General features: G+C 48.1%; 1 protein-coding gene across 1 annotated transcript in view; it reads left to right on the forward strand.

Moving 5' to 3' along the window:
• Positions 1–17,295, forward strand: part of EHMT1 (euchromatic histone lysine methyltransferase 1) — a 76,699-nt gene that overhangs the window by 20,835 nt on the left and 38,569 nt on the right. Inside the window, exons 3-8 of the mRNA XM_074161350.1 lie at positions 1,411–1,967; positions 4,644–4,685; positions 12,642–12,819; positions 14,117–14,253; positions 15,112–15,300; positions 16,154–16,234. Coding sequence (XP_074017451.1) covers positions 1,411–1,967; positions 4,644–4,685; positions 12,642–12,819; positions 14,117–14,253; positions 15,112–15,300; positions 16,154–16,234 — 1,184 coding nt within the window. The remainder of the gene's footprint in view (positions 1–1,410; positions 1,968–4,643; positions 4,686–12,641; positions 12,820–14,116; positions 14,254–15,111; positions 15,301–16,153; positions 16,235–17,295) is intronic.

A 17,295-nucleotide genomic window follows, 5' to 3' on the forward strand; every position in this document is an offset into this window, starting at 1 on the left:
ACTAACTGCAAAGGGAATTTGGTGCTTTTTGGGAAGAGCTGGTCGGGTGAGCTGTGCAGCCCAGGTATATTGGACTTGATGTCTTGGGATCCAGGATCTTGGTTCCTCTCCACGCTTTAGCCTCGCGTTGGGTTTTTGCCAGGTCAGCAGAGACATTCAGAATATTGTCTTCCTTGAGTGTTTGGGCTTCAAGAGCAGCGTGAAACGAGACCAGCGTGCAGAGTTGTCCTCCGGTTTGACTCTGGGCTATTCTGAACACCGTAGGCCAAAATTGCTTTGATTGGAGCTGGTTGTAAATCAGCCCTACCTGCTTTGACAGCCCACTTGGACAAAGCTTTTCCTGGTACTTGTGATGCGTTTCATAACTGTCTGGCCTCTGGAAGGAAAACAATACAAGGAATCCCTAACAGCAGCTTGATTTAATCATTTTACCGAATGTGCCAGTGAATTGTTATCAGCCCTGGTTGCCTGGGGAGCTGCTAGTTTGTCGTGTTGGAAACCTTTTTGCAAGTACACGGCGTTTATACTTGGATTTTTTCAGCTCAGGTCTGATGGGACAAATTCGTTGATGGGGGGAGCATGGAAAATTTTGGAAGGGAGGAAAAAAAAAAGCTTTTTACATGCACGCTCCTGTTTTCTCTGTGCATGAGCTTTTAGTCAGTCTGCAAAATCTCGCTGCTTTTGAATCATGTGATTATTTCAGTCTAAAATTGCATTTATCATGCTTCATCCCTGCGTTGACTCCGGCTGTTGCCTCTGAAATGACACCGTGAATCCTGCTCCCACGCTGCTTCATTCCGGTGAAGGAGCCAGTCTCCCCTGGGTGACATTTCCAGGAGAGCCGTGATGGCCGGGGAGTTACTCCTTGCGATGTTCCCCATGGCAGCAAAGCCCTGGTGTGGACGTTTGGCTGCTGAGCCGTGTCTGTGCTGCAAAAACTCACCCCAGCAGTCCCACCAGCCAGCTCTTCTTGTGTCAGTCTGGCGTTGCGAAGGGCTTTTGCCAGAGATCTAAGTGCAAGATGGGGCAGTGTTTTGTTTGAGGTGCGAGCTGTTGACATACGGTCCAATAAATGTAGTTATTGGAAAAGCTAAAGATAATATTTACCTTGAAAAATCCATAGTTGGGAATAAATGGCCGCATCTGCAGCTGAGGGAAGTGAGAATGAGTGCGCTGCTTTCAACTGAGCCACCCACCCCAGGTTTCACCATCCGAGGATCCAGGCGAGCCGGTCAGGTAGGTGAGCGAGCAGCCTAAAGGGATGTATATTTATATAGCAAGCAGTTTTCAGGGGGAGAGGTTTGCTCTTCGTTAGCCACTAAGTAGCTATACCTTGTCTTTGGAGTTTTGCTACCACTTGTGACCCTTTTCTTTCTCCTCTCTTCCTCCTTCTCCTCCCTTTTTCTCCAGGGTTTAATGCCATGGCTGCAGATGAAAGCGCTACGGAAAAGCAAGCGGGGGAACCAAAAATGGCAGTAGATGGTGAAACCAACGGTTCCTGTGAGCACAGCGAAGCTGGGAGCCACCCAAACCCAGCTAAAAACACTCAGGACAATACGAAAGTGAGCCAGCAGGACTCTAGTACTAAATTAAATAGGATAGCAGAAAACGGCATTTCTGAACGAGATGGCGAGACTGGGAAGCAAAACCATATGAAAGCTAATGACTTCACACAGACTTCTGTAACGGGGAGCAATGGATATATTCTCACCAAGCAGATGGCACAGGAGCAGCCTCTAAGGACTACCAGCACCTTTGCTTCTCTCACCGGCCATGCTGCAAAAACCCTTCCAGGAGGAGCAAGCAAAGGGAGAACTGTGGGCTCCTTTTCTCAGATGCAAGCCACGATGCCAGCCAAGCTCGGGGAGGGCAGTAAGGACATGGATGCTAAAAAAGCCACCGCTGCTAACGCTGAAGTCAAGGTCCACAGAGCACGGAAGACAATGCCTAAACCCACCCCTAGCCTGGTAATGTATATGCCCAGTGCTGCTGCTGCGATTGCTCTTGGCTTTCTTTGAGTGCATAATTCGGAGCTGTCTCACTGAGTGGATTGATTTTTATTTTTTTTTAATATATATATTTCTTTATTTTTATTTTTTCTCTTCCTACAGAGAGCCAGAGGTGTTAAAATAGAGTCACCTGGCCACCATCAGCTCTCTTCCCTGATGTGTTTCTAAATATATAATTGATCAATTCCCTTCTCCAGCAGATCTATGGGAGACACTAAATGGCCTTTCTCTCCTGGCTGTATTGCTCATCAGCCGTCTGCTGAAATCCAGAGCTGCTGCTTGTGAAACAAATTAGGTTTCTTATAAGTTCGACCCAAAGGAAATTAAGCGTAGCGTGTTAACTTGGGGCTTCTCCTAAGCTTGGAAGCTGTCAAGAAGCTGATGTGTTCGGCAACTTGATTGCCTTGTCGTATCGTTATAGTAGCAAAGCAGATGATGTTTTCTCTCTCTCTCTCTCTGTATGTTGCCTGCAGTAACGCAGCTTGTTCAGAAATCTTCACTCCAGAATCCTTAGGGGTGGATTTACCATCATTTAATAAAACACAGCTCTGCCTTTTTTTTTTAGAGGCAAAAGGAGATGTGGAGTCATCTGGTGCGTTTGTGTTATAGTGGGGTGAAGAGGAATGGGCCTTTCTTTCTTGTTGGCCAAGTTTCGTTATTTTTTTGGTTCTTTTGCTAATAGGGAATAGATACTGGAAGAGGCAGATCTCCAGTATAAGCGCTTGCTCTCCAGCCCTGTGACACTTTCTATTTAGAATCAGAGAATTGCCTGGGTTGGAAGGGACCTTTCAGATCATCTAGTCCAACCATCAACTGTCTTGAGCTGCAGAGAGCTAGATCCTCTCGTTGTGCTGTGTCTAATGATGGAGAGAGACTGGCCGTTGGGTATCCTTCACCTAGGTCAAGGAAAGGATTGCAAGTGTGAGTGACATCCGGAGATAAATGGGGAGCTGCTGCAGCCGTGTAAAGGTTGGTCGCAATAGCAACCAGCGTATTACGGACCAGCAAATGCAAAATGATCCTCAGATGTCACCCACCTGTGGCAGCACAGCCATAATATGATGGGAAGGTCTCAAAGCTGTGAATCGCTGTGGTCTGGAGCAGGGGAAGAGAGGGGGGAAAAAAACCCCAAAGCTTAAATAAATACGTGTGGCAGGTATCCAGCCCCAGATGGGGAGAGGTGCTGGTGGCTGCGGCACCACCTGCGCCTCCGGAAGCAGGTGGGGAGTCCAAAGAGCACATCAAGATTAGGAACCTCGTGGGCACCCAACCTCAAAAGCGGGGCAGAAACCACGCCTGCCATGATTTCCCCACCCTTCTCCTCAACCACTCGTTTCCCTTCTGTCTTCCCCTGATTGCATTTGAATTCTCTTGCCCCCCCTGCTGCGTTTTCGGGCTGGCAAGCAGGGGGAAGCCCGGGTGCAATACATGCAGCCTGGTGAAAATCTTGAATAAGGCTGTCTCTTACCCAAACAAGGCTTTTTGCAACCAAACCTGCCTCTGAGCTTTCCTCCAGCAGCCTCTTGGGCACTTAAATGAGGCCGAGCAAACCCCCGGACCCTTGTGGAATTTGACAGGGCGAGATCCCTCGGGGCTGAGCAATCGAAAGAGGCAATTCCCTTCTAAAAGACAACTGCTAGGTTAGGAGGGAGTGTTTGCCTCGTTCATATGTTATGGTACATCAAAAGAATATTTTTATGCAACCCCTTTGGGCTTCAAGGCTTGTCTCTAGGAAGCTGCGTGCTGCGTTTGCGAAGGCTTCCAGCGCCGTGTACACGAGTCGCTGGGTATTTGCTCACACGGCAACAGTGGCTTCAGAAACCAAAGCCTGCAGTAGCTCTTGGGCCACTGGAGAAAGCTCACAGTCTGTCCTCAGCACCTCTGGCCGTTTCCCCAGGGCTTAAAATAGGGGGAAAAGCAATATTTCGCAAGAAGGATGGTAAGAAGAGGCCTTTCCCATGTTCTCTGCTCGAGCCTCCGCATCTGAATGCCAACCCAAGATCTGATCTCATTTCTGCAAGACAATAAAACATCTGTTTTGTTCAGCCTTCCTGATAATTACTACCTAATTTTTCCCCATTGTCTTTCAAATTTACATGCTATTTTCTTTTGAGTAGCAGGGTCCTTGCTACTTGTCAATGCTAGTTGTCCTTTTTCTGTCCTGATTATTTCTTTGTTGAGCCGCTTACAAGAGGCTCATCAGCAGAGCCTTGCAGTCACTTCTCACGCACCAGCCTCCACGTTCACACCTTTTCCCCTTCAACGCCACCTTGATAATAGCAGGTGCTGTATTCCAGGAAATAAATTGTGGAAGTCACCCAGAAATTGATGTTACAGCACACGGTAGTTTTCTTTGGTGATATTTTTTAGAGCGTTGTTGCTTTTCTGGGTGGACTCTTCTTGCCGACCTGCGCTGCCTGGGAGAAGGAGGGGAGGAAGGTGTTTTGTTGCCTGCAAAGTGTAACCATTTGTTCCTCCCGGCTCCTGCAAAAACCCACTGGGGCCAAAAAATTATTTTCTGTAATCCAGTAGCTCTCAGGGGACCTTGGTAGCCTTTTCCTGCACATGTGGATTGTTCTTTGAAAGGAAAAAAACAATTTTCTCACAAATTTAACCAGCTTTTTCTCTGTTTAGGAGTTGCTTCCTGAATTGGGATCGAAGCTGAATCTGAAACAGGTGACAATTTTAATTGATGTTGTCGCATGTTGAAGTGGTTTTCGAACAGAGCCTCAGAAGAGTTGTTGGCAGCATCATTTCTGCTCCTCTTCTGAATAGTGCAGTAACACAGGCATTGCACCTGGAGGGAAAGAATCAATCTTTCCTTCCTAATCCATTTCCACCCCTATTAAGAACCCGAAAGTTTCCAGGGCCAGGCAACAGACAGACTGAAAGGCAAGTGTGTGCGTGTGTGTCCTGTGCTCGGAGGAGGCCCCTCCTGCTCGGAAACTGCTGTTTCTGAGCTTAACTTCACCAAGACGTGTCTGGAAGGGATAAAGGATGATAAGGGTAGGGAAAGCATCGCACAGTTATCTCTTGAGACGGGAGAGGCAGATGGCTGAACTGGGAATCCCAAGTTGTTTCCGTTCGTGCCTTGGTGCCCACAAGGCTGTGGGTTGAGGTGTGTATCTCTGGTGGTATTTTTTAATGCCGAACAGAGGAGCGGGTCAGGGGAACTCAACTGTCAGAAGATACAGTGCAGAAATCCGTATCTCGGCCTGCTTCACAGTGCCCAAAATGTCAGGTACCAGTTTTAACTGAGAGAGACAAAGCCTGGGCAGGAAGGAGGAGCTTGGAGCAGGAGATGCTTTGCTTATATTGGTGTTTCTACGGATATTCATCTAACTATACCTTGAAGCAGCATTGCCACTAAATATCTGGTCCCAGGACCGGGAGACTGCTTTCCTTCTGTGTGCTCACGGGCGTTGCTGTAAAGCACTCTTTTTTGTGTCGGTGCCCAGCAGCACTGCGGGGATGAGCTGATGTGGTCTGTGGGTTGCTCTGCAGGAGCTCCTGGCCTAAGAACATCTTGTGTTCCTCTCTCGGGGCCAGGCAGGTGGCACTTGGTGGTTTGCGAAGTGTCGGGGATTGCTTAGCAGGCTCAGACCCTCCCAGATGCAGAAAACTCAAAACAAAGGGCAGGTCCTAGTGGGGATGGTGGTGGGGATGTTGTCTCCTTGGGGTGGGGGGAAATAGATAAAAATAAGAATACAGGGCATAGCGAAATAGAGCTCTCCATCTGATCGCAAGTGCTGCTGGCAGCTTGGCTGAACCTAGAAGGTGTGCCCATGGAGAGGGGTCTCTGCAGAGGGCTCCCTGGGTGTGCGGGCAGATTGAAGGTGTGAAGTCCATGTGTGTGAGCTCAGCTACAGTTAAATATCCCCGACGGGAAATGTCCTTTGGGAGTGATGAGGCCGTAGACCCCATCACTGGACTACTTACAGAGAGGGTTTACTTTAGAGGGAGGAAGAAAGTGAATGTGTATGTTGTGCAGTACTTTTAATGTCGTATTTAACTGGTGCTGCTCGGCTGCGCCGGCTGAAGGTGCCTGCCCCAGACCACAGCCCACAGAAACAACCCTCCCGGGTTCCCAGCAGAGCTATTTCTGTCTGGAGGCTCATTGTTGACACTGCTTTGAGCTGCCCTGCCCTGAACTGGTGTGTAACACTCCATTCCCTCCTGCTGCTTCATCTCAGAGGGGACACAGACGACGAGTGGGGTCAGCGTCCCCACCTCTGGGGGATGCTGGTTTTAGACCCACCAAGTGCAGGTTTGTAGCTGTAAACCCATGGATTTTATACAGATACGTGACTGCACACAAATCAGTGCAATTGTAATCAAAGTCACACTGGAATCTGCTCTTCTAAATGGGCACGTGTTAATCTGCAGATTAAAGGGCGTTAATAGGCGGCTCACCCTTGTGGCTTCTCTGATCTAGTTTAAGACCAAAGCCCTGCAGGTTTCTTTTAGTTGCTCCAAGGTAAGGCTTAAGCAGAGGTCAGAATTCCTTGGCAGCTGCCGTGAAATTCAGTAGTTAAACTATAATTCTGCAGCCAGGAAGGGAAGGGAGTAGCACCACTGCAGCTCCTACAGGCGCTCTCATCTGCCTGTGATAAATTTTTTATAGCAAACTGATATTTCTTGCTTAAATATCATTCACCAGTTGTTAGAGGCAGGTACCCCTGGGAGCTGCTGCTTTGTGCTGTTCAAAGGCAGCGCCTCGGTACAAATCTCGTTACCCCTCCGCATCCAGCTGATGGCTAGAGAGACGAAGGTGGCCCCGTGACATCTGCCGTGTTGCCCGGTGGCAGTGGCGGTTAGTTTAGTCCTCCTGGCTACTTGGCTTTGGTTTCAAGCTTGTACCGTGCCAGAGATGAAAGTCCTTAAAAGAAGAGAAACAAGACAGCTCATGGGTCTAAGCTGGAGATGGTGTCAGGTCTCGAGAGCGATCATCAGTCCTTCTATGGTGCTCTTCAAAGCTGCCCTGCTCCGAAGCGGGACCTGCAGGACCGTTCCGGTGTCCTTGCACCAGCACAGGGCTGGAGTTCTGGGCTGGTTTCTCTTTGGATGGTGTTAGCTTCCTCACTTTGGTAAGGAAAGACCTCTTAATTGCCAGGCTGTGGAAAGAATGCCTGGTGCGGTCTGTCGAAGCAGCGCGGGGTTTAATTAGTAAGGTTTGTTTGTTCTGTATTTTTGCTTTTGGAAAGAAAAAAAAAAAAAAAAGGAGGATATTCTGTCTTTTGCCATTTTCAGTAACTTCTCCCTGCTGCTGTAGGGGACTTCCGTGCCAATAATAGAAACATGGTCAATCCCATTAAAATGTAGAAAGCACTTGAGTTTAATTTTTATAAACACAGAAAACATTGTGTTCTTGTCCCAATCTAAGCAGTTTTTTGAGTATTTTTCTCACAGTGGTGTTGGACATAGTTGTGGTCCCTGCAAGAATTTCTGGCAATGTTGGCCTGAGCCTTGGAGTGGTTATCTTCAGCTCCTTGACTGGTCCTTGCAATGTCCATCATGGAATACTGACTTTACAGCCTTGTGCACAGGATGAGCTGATACTACATGAGAAGCTGCAAGAAATGAAGCCGTTAGTGATGCAGTTTCTTTCTCTATCATTTTTAGTCCTTTCTTGGCCACCAGTGGCCCACACGCGTGGTGGTGAGGACAACGTGTGAACACGGGGAGCGCAAACTGCATCCTGGAGTTGCTTTTGCACAGGGTTCTTCTCACGCTGTAGATGAAAACTGTGCCTGACTGCAGCAATGGAGTTTATTTAGTGTCAGGAATAGTTCTTCTTGCCTCTAATTCTGCTATTTGCAGTGGAGTCCGTGTAGGTGTTACGTGAAGACACCTCTGTTCTCTTGAAGGTTTGCTGGTTTAAGTGAAGGAGGATGATCTTCATCCAATTTCTGAGCTTAGGAGCCTGCTTAGTTAAAAATACGGGTGACTCAAAGCATGCTGACCCTCGTTAGTACTCTTAGCAGATCAGTCCAAGCCCAGGAGATCGCTGCAAGCCCTGCATTGCTTCCCTGGCCTGGTCGCTTCTGCTTCAGTGGTGCCAGTCTGGCATTTTCCACCTTTAGCAGAGGACTCTTGAGTCTTCAGGAAACGAGGCAGGAATGCGTTGGGATTTGTCACAGCAAGTTGGATGAGTAGATGTTGACTAGTGAGCAGCTCTGTTGGGTTCGTTGAAGCATCTGCTGTTCACAGCCCCTTTGTGCTTTACTAGGACCAATGTCCTCTGCTGGGAGAAGGTAGGAAGCTGAGAAGCAGGAGTGTGCTTGGATGGATACTGGGCTGCAAGCGGTTCTATAGATACCTGCTTGGTGCTGTGCCTTCTGCTTGGAACAGGGAGGGCAGGAGGAACCCATCCATCATGAAACTGGAAGAAGGTGGCACGTGACAGGAACATTAATTGCTATCAGCTGTGACAGTATAGCCCACAGAGGTGGCTTAGAGCTGGGTTCTACCAACCCCAGGCTGGGGCACGGGGTGGCAGGGCTGGAGGTGGTTGTTCTGCCTGTTCTGTAGGAGAAACTATCTGCGGTTTTCCTTGGACAGCCTTTTCACAGAATCACAGAATTGTAGGGGTTGGAAGGGACCGTTGGAGATCATCCAGTCCAACCCCCTGCCAGAGCAGGGTCACCCAGAGCAGATCCCACAGGAACATGTCCAGGCAGGGTTTGAATGTCTCCAGAGAAGGAGGTTCCACCACCTCTCTGGGCAGCCTCTGCCAGGGCTCTGCCACCCTCACAGGAAAGAAGTTCCTCCTCATGTTGAGGTGGAACTTCTTATGTTCCAGTTTGTGCCCATTACCTCTTGTCCTGTCACTGGGCACCACTGAAAAAAGCCCAGCCCCATCCTCCTGACACCCACCCTTTAAGTATAGGCGTTGATCAGATCCCCCCTCAGTCTTGTCTTCTCCAGACTAACCAGACCCAAGTCCCTCAGCCTTTCCTCATCAGAGAGATGCTCCAGGCCCCTCATCATCTTGGTAGCCCTCTGCTGTACCCTCTCCAGCAGTTCCCTGTCCTTCTTGAACTGGGGAGCCCAGAACAGGAAACTGGCAGGAGCTCAATGGGCATGCAGCACTTTGAGAAGTCCTCTGATGGTGCTGGGACTTGGATCTGTGAGCTTGGTGTTTAAATGGAGCGTTGTAATTTTTTTGTTTCCGTTTTGCTTTGATAGGAGTCTGATGTGCCCCAAAATGATCTAGCACCCACTCGCCCCCTCCCAGATATGCAGCCCGTCTTTTGCCTTTCATTCTTTAATTTGAACCTCCCCACTGTCCTCTGCTGAGAGGTGACACGTGTGGTTGGGACAACCTGGGCAGCGAAGGATGCAGAATATCCATGTGAGGAGGGGCTCAAAGTCAACCTGAACGAGCCCTTGGCCAGCGTGATGGGGTTTGAAGAAAGAAGACATTTCCCAGCAGACTTCCTTTGTCCTGGGAGTGTTTAAATGTGGAGCAGAGCATAAAAGCTCAGCGTAGGAGACCAGGATGGGCTGTACCTACAGGCTGGAGTTAAGGAACTGGCAGAATTCGGAGACGTTAGAAATGGGAAAAGAATAAAGTTTCATCCACTTGCTGGAAGAGTAAAATGTAATAAGAACAGCAGAGATGTAACTGGTTTATCTAGTTAAGAATGAAGAAGGATGGTGAGAAACTGAGTAGAAGTGCTTTCAAATCTTTGCTGATCCTTTTTATTACAATCTCTATATTTAGTATTTTTACACATATATATATATATACACACATGTATGAGGAAGATGTATCTTTTACCACTGGCCTGCTCAGCTTCCCATGCCATCAGGCTTCTGGAGAGATCTGGTCACCTCGCTGCGGGAATTCTTGTTCTTTAGCATTGCTGTATATTCCTCCAAGTAACAATCCAGATCTCACAAGGCTTAATTTGATTTTTTAAAAGTGTTTTACCGGAATTACCATGAAAAAGTCACATTTAATGGTTGTCTTGCAGCCCTATGGAAGCTTTTTAATTTATTTCCATATTGTAATTACAGGGGGAGAGAAAAACCCCAAGCTAATAACGTACTACTTTTTCATTTAAAAATTGATTCTGTTCTTCCAAACAGCCTGGCATGGGCTGGATGTGAATTCCTGGTTTTTGGGAGGAACAGCACGTTTTATCAGAGACCAGCTGCAAGAACCTGCGCCTAAAGGACAAAAAGTGCAGCCCTTACGTACACTTATGGAAGGCAGCTCTGTGTCCCATCTGCCTCTCCCAAGCTCATTTTTCTAATTTTAAGTTAAAAATGGAAAGCAGTGGATGTTCCAAGGGACTTGGGAATTCTCGGAATAATCTTGTAGCCAAGAGTCACCGTTAACCTTTCCATCTATAAACTAGGGACTTTTAAGAGGTATAAATAGTATTGTTGGGACTATTATTGGCATGCTGTGCCCAGCATTCCTGACGTACATTTTTTAAGGGGTAGAACAACTGGAAGCAGTCTCAGGAGTGAGCCAACATCCAGAAAATGATCCTATGGACACTTAATTTGCTCTTTCTATTAAACTTATTGAAGAGAAAATTAAAAATACAAAAAAGAGTTGATCATAGTCCGTAAGTATCTACTTGGAGCGAGGGTTTCTGATGATACAGGGCATTTTAATTTAGTTGAAAAAGCATAATGCATTTAATTCTTTGACAGTGAGAGCAATTAAACGTTGGAACAACATATCAAAGGATATGGTAGATTTGTCGCCTTTGAAATCCTTAATCCAAGATCAGATGCCTTTTAAGAAAAGATGTGGCAATTCAGCCATAAGTTATGGGCTTGATGCAGGAATCATTGACGATTTGATGGCCTTTTTATGCAGGTCGTTTTTGATTATCATTACAGCTTCTCTGCCTGTGACCGAGCCCTCGCTCTCTGCCGGCAGCGTGCACGTGGCAGAGCCATAATTAGGAGAATCAGCCGCTTCCCTGTTTGTTCACAAGGTCACATCGCTTGAAAGCGGTGTCCATCTGAACCTGGACTTCCAAGAGTGTTTTTGTTGCTTGCTGCTTTTTATTCCTTTCTTTCTTTTGCCTGGATTCCTCTTTCTGTTTTGGTATTTCAGCTGTTGCTTCACAAGTCCCATAAAGGAGTATTTTCCTACAAGTGGAGCAGCCACTGCAGAGTTTGTAATCTCCTGATGGTGCTCTTGGTTTGCTGGAGCATCTCGGCCAAACCTGCCTCCTGCTTGACAGTTGGGTGGACAGATGTATGGAGAAGCTGGGGTTAATCCAGAGGGCAAATCCGGTGTAAAACATCAAATCAGAGTGGCAGCGTTTACCCCTCGCTCTGTTAATGCAGTGGGTGCTGCGGGAGGTGCAGCGCTGGGGGACGTGGGGCTGTGGGAACCCTGCGGAAGGAGACTTGTCATTGAGTACCAGCTCGGATCAGAGCGGGTGGAAGCTGCCCAGAAGCCTGGCTCCAGCGATGGGGAACGCAGTAACGACCACAAAACTCTCTTGGTTTTCAGCAGGAGCTCGTAGCCTGCCCTGTGTTTGGTGTTGCAACAGCTGGATGGGGAGAACCTGGCATAAAGTAGGTTTGGACTGGTCTTTGCTGTGGCAGTGGCAGGACTGTGGGTGAACCTGCAGTGTCAGGCAAATACCATCTTTGCCCATGGTTTGTTGTGTGCTACAGTAGAGGCTGGAGCCTTTGCTAAGAGCTGAATGTGCCAAATGCTGTCCAAAAGGAAGAATCCCTTCCTGTTACGGAATCACAGAATGCTACGGGGTTGGAAGGGACCTCTGGAGATCATCTCCTCCAACCCCCTGCCAGAGCAAGGGTCACCCAGAGCAGGTTGCACAGGAACGTGTCCAGGCGGGTTTGAATGTCTCCAGAGAAGGAGACTCCACCACCTCTCTGGGCAGCCTCTTCCAGGGCTCTGCCACCCTCACAGGAAAGAAGTTCTTCCTCATGTTTTGATGGAGCTTCCCATGTTCCAGTTTGTGGCCGTTACCTCTTGTCCTGTCCCTGGGCACCACTGAAGAAAGCCTGGCCCCATCCTCCTGACGCCCACCTTTTAAGTATTTATAGGCGTTGATCAGATCCCCCCTCAGTCTTGTCTTCTCCAGACTAACCAGACCCAAGTCCCTCAGCCTTTCCTCATTAGAGAGATGTTCTAGTCCCCTCATCATCTTGGTAGCCTGTTGCTGCCTGCTCTTCCTAATTGTCTCTGCAAGACTCCTCTGGTTCATGCTTGATGTGAGAGCCGTGCTTGGGACACGTTTCAGGGAATTAGGTGTATATGCTGCATTCGTTTGTCTTCTCCGGAGCCAACCAAATCCCTGTGTAAATAGTGTCTGATCCTTTTCATTACCCGCGGTCGGTTTGGACCTGCCGGCTCTGTCTCTGCGGGGTAGCCTTTCCCCTTCAAAGGCAATAGCCTTCAGCAAGAGAAGGAGCAGCAGGATGAGGGTGTTCTGCGGTCTTTAGGCAAAGTAACACTCTTTGCTAGAGGAGGGGCTGTGGTGTTTTGCTTTGAATGTGTGGTCCTATCTGCAAATGAAGGTGACTATGCTTAAGAGAAAGTAATTAAGTTTATTTTCTTGATTTTTTTGTTGTTTTTTTTTTCCTTTTGAATGCGGAGGCTCAATTTAACTGCATTTTGTTTTCCAGCATGCAAGTAAAGACCCCAAAGATGGGAGAGACAGCAGAGATCAAAAAGAATCTAAGGAGGAAGGCAACAAAAACATCCTGGAGTTTGGGAAGCCGTTGCCGTTGCCCTCTCTCCCGGGCCTTCACCAGTCACTACCTCAGAACCAGAGCTATGTGGCCACCACGAAGTCGCAGACGGGTAAAAAGGGCGGAGTTAAAATTCCCAAGCTGTGTGTGTATGGGGCTGAGTGGGAGATGAGGCAGGTTAACAAGGACCGAAATCTCTTGTTAGTACCTTTTTCCCACTGAATCTCCTTTGGGTATCCCGTTCCTGCTGGCATCAGACCTGGTTTGACAGATGCTGTTTCATGTAACGGCTTCTCTGCAAGCATGATGCTTGTGTCCTCCAGACTCCCTCCTGGTCACCTGTGGATGGTGTAGAGGGTACATTCTTGCAGTCCCCCATTACAGTAGCCTCCCAGTGAAGTCCCCCAGTTTTCTGCTCTGCAGGGTGCTCGGTGTGAGCAGGTAGATGTTCTCCTTCCAGCACCACCACACCCAGGATCACTCTTGCTGACAGTTGTTATCAGAGGAGACCTTTCCCTCCCATCTTCCTGTGTGATGTTCTGAAGGTGTTTCTGTCAATTGTGAGGGACTGTGTCTGTCACCGCAACTGGTTACCGTAAACTACATCCTTGTAAATAATTATATTGGGTTAACAGATTTTTAGGGAGGTCTCTTCATAGATATTTGGTGTAATTTCATCGTAGAGAGATGAAGAAATGCTTTCAAGGAACAAGCTGTGCAGCTGCAAATGCCAGTACTGGTGCTGGGGCTGGCTGTCCCCTGCTGATGCTGTTCTTGAAAGAGCCTGCGCTAAGCATCCTTCTGATGTGAATTCACCAAAGACAGCATCAGGCAGCGAGGTGTGATGACTGATTTGATTAGAAGGCCAGGAGGAAGACTTAACAAATTAAGATCCAATCAAAGCAGTGAAAGGAATCAAACAAACTTCCGCAGTAGGTGTGAAATAAGGTTAAATGGCAAATGGCTCTTTATTTAAGGTACCTTTTCCCTGCGTGTTCTTCAGTTATTGTACGATTGCTTTCATTGTAAGTCGGTATTATTGGCCTTGCAGTGTATATTTGAGCAAGTTGGGCTTCTATTTAGCCTCCTATGGCATCAGCAGCACTGCCAAATGCAGGCTAATATAGGATTTGATATTGTATATGGTGGTGTAGGGGCCAGAAGGAACATGGAGAGGATGATACTCAGAATTTGGGTGGGTTTGCGGCACTGGCAGAAAGCCCTTTGTGTGTTTGCACGTATGTGTGTGTCATCTTTTGATTGACTTGTAAATAAATTAGTTGGAGTGGGAAGCCTTTTTCTGAGATCATGCCCTCAAATGTGGTTCCCCCAGTACAGCCTCTGCTCTCTGTCTCTTCTCCTTTTCATTCCCGAGCAAACTTTGGGTTTCTTTTGCTTCTCTTTTCCAGCTGCTGCAGTATCTCGGAAGAAAAAACGGAGAATGGGAACCTATAGCCTGGTTCCCAAGAAAAAGACCAAAGTGTTAAAACAGAGAACAATGATTGAGATGTTTAAGAGCATAACTCATTCCTCTGCGGGTGCCAAGGTGAGGGGAGCGCTGAGCCCACTAGACACGTCTATTGTCACCATACGTGTCCCTTGTCCTGGCACACCAGCCCCATGGTGCTGCCCCTTCCTTCCAGGAGCTTCCAGGTGCTGGCTGGTTACTGTCAGCACTTTCCATTCTGAGCCTACATCTTCCCTCTGGTGACACTATCCTGCCTGTAGCCGCCTTGCCGCTTTGAAAATGGCTCTTTGAGGGTGGGTGTACACGTACCAACCCTTAAACAAACGTTTTCCAGTGGAAAATGTTTCCTATGGAACTGGGGAGATTTCAAGCATTACCCCATAAGGTAACTTTTTGCTTCAGAGTCCTCAAGGTAACAGTCTAGTGTTGCTGCTTGAGGCTCTACAGCAAAATAACTGGTTACTTAAAAAAAGTTGTAACAGGGGCTTCCTTCTAGTCAAATTCCACTTTTGCTGCAACCCATGGTCTTTGAATTCAAGGAAAACAGTGCCAGGCTTTCATGGAATGGAGCGAAAATCCCTCTCTCTGATTTAACTTCCCTTTCCATTCCCTAGAAACCTTCTTGCACCCTTGGTATGGCACGGTGGAGCTCCCTTCCATGTCTTGAGTTAGACTGCAGGGCTCTGAAGGCTCCTGCCCAGCAGCTCTCCTCCTCTTAGTGACTTCTACAGGCCATGAGTCTGGAATGACTCCTCATGGCTCCTCGTTCCCCAGGTCAACAGGGTTAGGTGACACATGGCAGGCTCTCAGGCTGGCTTTGCTGGCAGCGTTGAAGAGCTCTGGAGGGACACATAGCCAGCCCCTGGGATGGATTCACCTGCTCTGTCCTATGAATTGATGTTCTCTTTGTGGCTCCTGTGGTTGGGCGACTTTCAGAGTGAAAAGGACCTGGGTGATGCCAGCCCTCACGTGAACGGGGAGAGCATAGATGTAGACTCTGAAGAGGAAGACTCAGATGAGTTGGAAGAGGAGGATGATCACGGAGCAGAACAGGCAGCTGTGTTTCCTGCAGATGATAACAGGACCTCTAAAGACAGCGCGTCCGATGCAGACAACACCCGAAAGGTATTCACATGCCCTGTGCAGGACCTGAAGGAGCGGGATGGGACGCTGCTTGTATGCAAGGGGTAGGAGTGGCACAAATTGAGGCAATTTCTAGGTTTTCTTATCCTGCGAGATGGCAAAAAGCACAGCAATGGAAATGAGGGTGTTTGGTGACCTTTTCCTGATCCCCGTTGCACCTGTGAGAGTCTCTCCATCTCCCCCCCAGCTTCAGCCTTGCTGAATAAGTCTGTGGTCCACTCTGCATGCAGAACCCTCACCACATTTAGTTATGGGATTCACTGAACTATAAGAGTTGTCTTCCTAATCTTGCTTGTAGCAGGTTCTTAATGCACTAAAATTGGTTTAAGTAATTTTTCCCAAATTATGACATATAGTGTAGACATGAGGCTGGTTTTGGATGATCACGGAAGTTAAGATTTGGTTGGAAAACTTTCTTCTGGCTTCGATTTATTTTTTTTTTCCCTGTACCATCTCCATGGATGTACCACGATGTGCATTAAGAACCTTGGAGTTCTTGTCCTGGAGAAGAAGTTCTGTTAGTCCATGTGCAGGATGATGGGGGGGGGGGCACAGCAGGGTGATGGGGGGATGCCCTGCCGGGTGGGGGGCACAGCAGGATGATGGGGGGATGCCCTGCCAGGTGGGGGGCACAGCAGGGTGATGGAGGGATACTCTGCCGGGTGGGGGGCACAGCAGGGTGATGGAGGGATACTCTGCCGGGTGGGGGGCACAGCAGGATGATGGAGGGATACTCTGCTGGGTGGGGGGCACAGCAGGATGATGGGGCGATGCCTCGCTTTGAGAGACCCGACCTGACTGACTCTTCCTGTTCTTGGGCAAATGGTGGCTGCAGATTGATGATGTCGAGTCTGAGGAGGAACAGGAGTCGGGAGAGTCTGTGGAGGAGGAGGAGGATGGAGATGAGTCTGACTTGGTGAGTCTGGCTGCTAAATGTGTCTTTCAGCCTTTGTCCTATTGATAATAATTTCCCCTTTGCACTGCTGCCAGAGAGAGAATGGTGTACTTTCAGGTCTCTCTGACAAAAATCACTCTCTGAAACCACCCACACACAGAGTATTGTTTTCCACGAGGTGTTTAACCCTGATCTGTGATACAATTAATTGCTTTTTGCTGCTAATTGATGGGCTTTTGTTTGTTGTTTTCAACAAGGTGTCGACTGCTTTTAATCATTTGAGTGTTGGTAGAAATATTGACGGGTGATTAAATTCTTTAGATGCAGACTAGGAGTGGTAGGAGCCGGCAGTGTTTCCTTGAACAACCTGAAGCTCAGCAGGCCTTTTTGGAGTCCGGGTGGAGTTGTTCCCAGATCCACTGGCCCAGCCCATACCCTAAATTCACATCGATTTGTTGTGCAACCTCCTCTTTTCAGGGAGACAAAGAGCACACAGACAGACAGACATTTCCTGGGAGGGTGTCTGTCTAGTGCTAGGGCAAGACTTTCACCAGCTGTTGGTGATTTTTAGGTGGCTGGTGAAGAGGACCTGATTTTTATTTAAATTGTTGTTCGCTGATTGTCTCTGTCCCCCACTCTCCACTTTACTTTAAAATTTTGCTCCCTCTCCACAGCACCTCAAGTTGAGGAGCCAGCATTTAAGGCACCCCAACTCTTCAGTCACCTTTGAGAAAATTCTTGGCTTCATTTTTTTGATTTTTGGAGCTGAAGGTAGAAATGATCATAGAATCATAGAGTGGTCTAGGTTGGAAGGGACCTTTCAGATCATCTGGTCCAACCATCAACCCAACACTGACAAAAACCATCACTAAACCGTATCGCTGAGCACTACGTCTACCCGTCTTTTAAATACCACCAGAGATGATGATGCAGCCGCTTCCTGGGCAGCCTGTTCCAATGCTTAATAACCCATAATGATTATACCAAGTGAATTGGTGAAACTTTTAGGGTCACGTCACTTGTGCTTTGACACAACAGAAGCCAGAGAGGCCCGAGCAGCAGGGACTGTATCACCTCCCCTT

The sequence above is a fragment of the Numenius arquata genome, chromosome 19, assembly GCF_964106895.1.
Source record: "Numenius arquata chromosome 19, bNumArq3.hap1.1, whole genome shotgun sequence".
Lineage (NCBI taxonomy): Eukaryota > Metazoa > Chordata > Aves > Charadriiformes > Scolopacidae > Numenius > Numenius arquata.